Source organism: Cyphomyrmex costatus, unplaced genomic scaffold (assembly GCF_001594065.2).
Source record: "Cyphomyrmex costatus isolate MS0001 unplaced genomic scaffold, Ccosl1.0 scaffold279, whole genome shotgun sequence".
NCBI lineage: Eukaryota > Metazoa > Arthropoda > Insecta > Hymenoptera > Formicidae > Cyphomyrmex > Cyphomyrmex costatus.
The window spans coordinates 71,711-78,285 of record NW_017276899.1 but is presented as its reverse complement, the minus strand read 5'-3'; the positions used below and the strand labels follow the sequence as shown (position 1 = coordinate 78,285).

General features: G+C 31.1%; 1 protein-coding gene across 1 annotated transcript in view; it reads left to right on the top strand.

Moving 5' to 3' along the window:
- LOC108774939 (uncharacterized) overlaps positions 1–6,575 on the top strand; it is a 12,659-nt gene that overhangs the window by 3,801 nt on the left and 2,283 nt on the right. Inside the window, exon 2 of the mRNA XM_018541189.1 lies at positions 2,733–2,810. Within this exon, the coding sequence (XP_018396691.1) occupies positions 2,760–2,810 (51 nt within the window). The 5' untranslated portion in view covers positions 2,733–2,759. The remainder of the gene's footprint in view (positions 1–2,732; positions 2,811–6,575) is intronic.

Sequence of the window (6,575 nt, the reverse complement as noted above, 5' to 3'; positions counted from 1 at the left end):
GAGAGAGAGAGAGAGAGAGAGAGAGAGAGAGTGAGAGAGAGAGAGAGAGAGAGAGAGTGAGAGCGGTCCATTTAGCGCTACAAATGCTTCAAAACATTACATTGACCAAAGTGAGCAAAATCGAAAAAAAGAAAGTTTCACCAATCAAAAGATGTTTCGAAGCGTTTGTAGCATCAAGAACCGTAGCTACTATTAGGCAGTATTAGGCATCACAATATCTAGCTTTGACAATGTTTGACTCCTTATTTATTTATAATAGCATTTTTGTTTAACTTATGTAATAAAAGTTATTATATGGTTAATTTAATTATTATATAATCAACAATTGTCTAATCAAATTTATAACATAGTAATTTAATTATTATGTAATAAAACTTTATTATATAATAATTTCAGTCTATGGACAGTCAATAACTGTTTGCTTGATCATTTATTTCCATTTAAATCTATTTTAGTAGTCTGCCTTTTTTCGATGTTTTCGCCAAGATTTTCTTCAATCCTCTGTTTGTATTGTGAATATGCTATCCATATTATTTTTGCGTGTGATTACAGAAAGCGATACAATTCGTATAATCATTTAAGTTTTTAGGACGCTGATCATATCAGTGTCTGACAGGGATTGACAGATACTTACTGATAACGATATTCTCAAAGAAGCTCATCTTTCGAATTATGCCCGTTTTCTGCTTTTACGTTAATAACGATAAAATCACTTTCTCCGAGCAACATTGAATAAGATTGGTACAACAAAAGCGATTCGCCCGATTGTGGCGTTAGAATGTATTTATCGGAAATATCCGGTGCAAACGAGTCTTCGTCGCGTTTTTGCGTCACTCGCGATAACTCAGTGACGCGCAACATTAAAGAGTACAGTTCTGGTTCGATTAAGTCGCATTATTTTCCTTCGTGATTCGACTCTTTAGGTCTGATATCTTGTGATGCAAGGAAATATTTTTAATATTTTTAAATAAATACTCTCTATTTTCATAATTCGATTGACTCTGAATTATTATTTTACCAACTAATAAATTATTCTTTATATGTTGTCGAAAAATATTTGTCGATTTTTGTACGCGCGTAAATTATCTAATCTCAACGGTCATCTACGTTCGTATGTAACAACTTTTTTGGCGGTGTTAATCCTTAACTCTTTGTAGTCCTATATCAGGAGACGCGGTAGTGTCTCCTGCCATGTTCAGAAAAATACTACTTTAAATTAAAAAATTAATAAAATACACTACAAGTTTCTTATCCCGAGCCACCGAAGTCCATTTTTGGGGGGTTCATAACTACTAAAATATAAAAATTTTTGAATAACACGTAATATATCTTAAAAAGCGGCATCGCCACGAGTAATTTGAGCTAAACAATTTTTTAATCGGTCAAGCCGTTCTAGACATACAAGCGGTCGAAAAGTGATTTTCATGAGAAATGTAGTAACGTCTTCTTCTTCTCTGTCCGTAGTCATATGCACTCTCCTATCTCACCTTTGACTCACACCTCCACCAACTTCGATCCACCATACCCCCTCCCCCTCTCCCCACCATCCATCCCCATTACCCTTCTCTTTCACTAAATTTCACTCTCGTTATATATTTAAAAAAAATTTTTTTTTATATATTAGTGGTATATCTATACTCTAAAAAGCAAGTGATATCCTAAAAAAAAAATATATCATAAAAATGAAAAGCCATTTTCAAAAAAAGATCCTCAAAAATTTAAACCTTTTTATCTAATAGTAATATATTACCATGAAAAATAACTGATATATATTATTAATTAAAGATGCTAGTTCAAAGTGAACATCCATAAAGTGTATGCAACTTTCGGCTGATTTTCGAATCGCCTTCGCCTTTTGCCCTCACCGCTCCGCACGCAGTCCAAATGCTGCTCGACCGTCGCGCTACACTTTATGTATGTTCACTTTGAATTGGCACCTTTAATTAATAACATATCAGTTACTTTTCATGGTAATATATTATTGTATATATTTGCTGTCTAATACTTTTCAAGTATTTAAATTAAACAAATCGTTACTCTGTGTTCTTAGAATTTTGATAAATTCCTTTAAATAATTAAAAAAAAGTTTTCGATTTTTATTTTATCTATCATTTAGACATTAAGGATGAAATTCTAGAATCTCGCTCATTTGTAACTTATGGAAGCTAAGAATTCGCATTAAAAAGATCATCAAAATCACTGCAGATTTACACACACACATGTCTTTTTTATATTTTACTATTAATCTAGCTTCTGATGTAAATATCTGAATGTTGCAACGTTTTGTGCTATGGATAGAAAACATTACATTTAACAGTTGCGATCATGTGCAAGAGTATTTATAATCTCGTTTCGAATTCATTGTTGCGAGTGATAAGAGCGGGGGACTGAGATTTTTGTCTTCTATAAAGAAGTATCTCGCGGCCTCGATGTATGTACTTTTCACTCTTCACTCGTCTACCATAATTCGCGTTCCATTTGATATGATTTGATGCAGTTGTCGCACAGCTGAACTGAGCAAAGTGCGTATTCTCTCACGTGTCTCATCGAGAAAAAGGTACAGTGTGTTTTGTATGATTTCGTTTTCATTCGTTATTCTCGAAGATGAGGCGATATGCAACCCGCAGATATCTCGAAGATATTTAGTAAACATTTATTGAAAATCAATCACGAACTGTTCACTGAGTAATTTACTTAAAGAAATACTTACATAAATTATTCTTTTCTTTCAGGATACACAAAGAAATTGCAATAACGAGATGCGTTCGACCCATGTTGCATTGTATGCTTTCCGGTTGACACTAAATCAGGTAAAAATATAAAAATGTTTTAAAGTAAGTCTTGAGAGTTCAGCCTCACAGTAATTAATGCCTACTTTAATTAATGTTTACTTAATTCCCATTTCTGCCTATATTTTATAAATGAAAAGTTTTTTTTTTGTATCAATTGATTTCTGTTTTTGAAAAATTGGGATCGAAATCCCAAAACCTTATTGATATTAATTCAATAACTGGAACATATGAGTTACACATATGACCCTAGATATAATTATAATATAATAAATTAATATTAAACAAAGCTCAAAGTAACAATAAGGATAAAGCGAGGGGTTAACCACTAACTTAAAAAATGTATAGTGATTGCTAATTATGGCAATACAATATTTGCTAGCATTGCTATTGTAATGTTAGTATTGTTTTTGTATTGCCAATGGTTGCTGTTCGAAAGATTATTTAATTTCCTTTATTTTTGCTTTTGATGTATCTCTTACCTGTGTCGAACTATAATAGAAAATGTAAAAATGCATTTTCCGGTCCGATTTGGAATTCATAGTTTCAAATCGAACCTCTCCTAGTTTTATGGACTTTTAGATAGAATTTATAAAAAAATATATATTTTTAAAAATTAATTTTTGTTAGTATATTGAGTAAAAACGAGCAATTTAAAAGATAAAAATACAGTTTATATTATTGGAATTAAAATCAATTCCTTCAATCTGAGTCTGATGACACATGATATTTTATTGATTTAGTGTTCCTTAGACCAGATCTGGTCGATCGATCACTAGTACTACATACAACTAGATTGTGACGAACCTCCTTCCTTCCATGAATTAACTGGCTTACTCGTCTTTTTAGTGTTTTTTGTATAGATCCGATTTGGACACGGGTTCTTTCGAACTATTGGAACAAATTTTACAATAAACTGCAAAAGTAATCACAAAACTCTTGATATTTTTAATTCTATACTTTTTAATTATCTTAAATCAATTACCGTTAAAATTTTTAACATCTTTTAGATAATGATTTAAAGAACTTTCTTTTTTAAAAAAATGTTCGCATGATAGCCGAAAATATATATTCTATTCTATGAACGTTATGACAGAGTACTGCTGTCACGTGTTCGACGTCTTGTAAGAACTTTACATTACTCGTATAAATAGCACGCAAATCTGCTTAATCGTATTTATTTAAATTAAAAGGATCCGATTTGGAACACGGTCCGATTTAGGACATTCTCTCCTATATATAATATTATATATAGAATTATATTAGTATAAAAAAGGTGGCCATACGGATATGATTGGTAAGTTTCAGAATAACTATAAAAATGCTATTTATAGAAATTATTAGAAAAATTACAACCTATGGCCATCTTATCCGTATGACCATAATACCGAGTTTACTCTAAAGTTATGGGATTATATTAAAATTTTAAAAAATATATAATTTTTTTTGTAGAAACGTAATGAATAATAATATAAAATAATAATTATTTGTTTTTGAAATTTTTATTACATATACATTTTCGAAATATATTGCGGTAATACAGTAATAAATAGGCAATGCTAGCAATATATAGAAATACATAGCAATACGTAATAATACATTAACAATACTTGGCAATATTGCGCATAATAAGTAAAGCACTATTATGTGATTTACTTCCATGCTATTACGTTGGTTAAACAAGGACAAACAATCAAACTTTGATGTTTCGCCCTCGTCTACGAAAAAGGTCAGAATAAGTACTTTCAGGTTTTTCTTTGATAGAATATAATATTCCTTCTAATATATTTAAAGATTGATTAAACGCTTATCGGATGTATGGTATACTTGAGAAATCTAAAATTAAAATAATTTTTTAAACGTTCATTATATAAAATATTTTGATGGATATAAGCAAAACGTTAACAGATTATCATTTTTCTTTGCCACTACCGTATCAATGCAATTGTCATCCGTTATCTCATACTGCCTATTACCTCGTTTATCGCCACCTATTATGCGCAATATTGCCAAGTACTGTTAATGTATTGCTACCTATTATGTATTGCTATGTATTGCTAGCATATTTCTACTATTGCTAATATTGCTAGCATTGCCTGTTTTATTACTGTATTGCTGTAATATATTTCTGATAAAATGTACAGTGATTCCCATAGTGGTTGACCCCCCCTCGGGATAAAGTAAAGGACCATATAGAATAAAAAATAAGTAGAATCCAGTATAAAAAAAAATTGAACAGTCTCTAGAAACTCATTTTTAGGCAGATCGGATTTTTTAGAGATGAAAAACGAATTTTTATTAACACATTCCAAGGCTATATTAGTCGGTACGTTTGTAAATAATGACATGACGTCTAACGTTTGTAGTCCTTGTCAATGTGCATTCCTTTCAGTTTTTCAACCAATTGAAAACTGTTTTGTATGTAACTGTTTGCTTTTGGGATGGATTCAAACATTACATTGTGTAAAAACGATGCTAATTTATATAATGGGCTGTCAATCGAGGGCACAATGATTCTATCTACAGGCAATCAGGTTTGTGGATCTTTAGCTACTCATAAGATCTCGGAAGCGACCCATCACTATAATATAGTTATTTATATTTATTTATGGAGAATGTAAAAATTCTAGACGAAGAACTTTGCTATGGAAAAAGATTAATTTAGGAGATGTTGAATATGAAGAAACAAAATAACAGCTTTAAACTCCAAATAGACGAGGTCTCCATAAAGGTTATATACCGATTATAAACAATATGTGACTTTGCAGTGCCAAAAACATTAATATCTCTAACATTGCTCAGTCAGTATTGGTTGGTTGAATCATGTACAAATTCTCATTTTTTTACTTTTAATTTTGTGATCAATTTTTTGACCTTTCATCCATTTTTTAAATTTAATTTAACGGCACGATTGGACTCCTATAATTACCTCATCAGTATACACTGACTGAGTACTATTTACTGTTCAAAATGTATTACTTCATTGTGCAATTTACTGTTCAAAATATTTTTTCAACGTTATATTATGCGAAACATAATTAGAGTGCTCGCTTGGTGAGTTATTTATCGAGACGACGAATTTGCTTACCGTCTTATAATTCATTACACAATATAATACTATTTTTTATCGTACCAGAATATTGAATTTATTAACATTTGATTTATCAATCCTTTCGTTTTTTTGGTTAGTTACTCATTGGACATCGCACTACAGGAGTACATATAGAAATTTATTATCTCTCACTACGATATAAAGAATTTTTTTTATACATCTGATGAAGGCTGCTCAAACCAAGACCCGAAATATGTTATGTGTACAATTTTTTATCTAAATTTATTTAATTATATTCTAATTTTTAAATTGTATAATTTTCATGTAAGTTCTTGGTAATTATGCACTATAGGGGAGCCAGCTCCGATGACCTTGACCTATGTTGTCAAGGTCATGATTCTGAGCAACTTTGCCTTAACAACTAGGCGGCGGTCTCTTATAGTTTCTGAGATATTTAGACATAAAAGTCTAATTTCGTATAATACAATAATATGTCTTTCCGGTATATATCTAGAAAATCAAAAATGGGAAACACCTACTTTGTTTGTAAAGTACTGAATGTTGCGAAGTGTATGCGTGTATGATATTAAGTACTATTCTGCACCCCCTCTCCCTATGTAAATGTGTTAAATCTTCTACGCGAAGCAACTATCATCCCCCTCCCCCCTGTGCACGAGCACACGACTTCCATGGTAAATATCTAGAAAATGGGAAGCACCTACTTTATTTGTAAA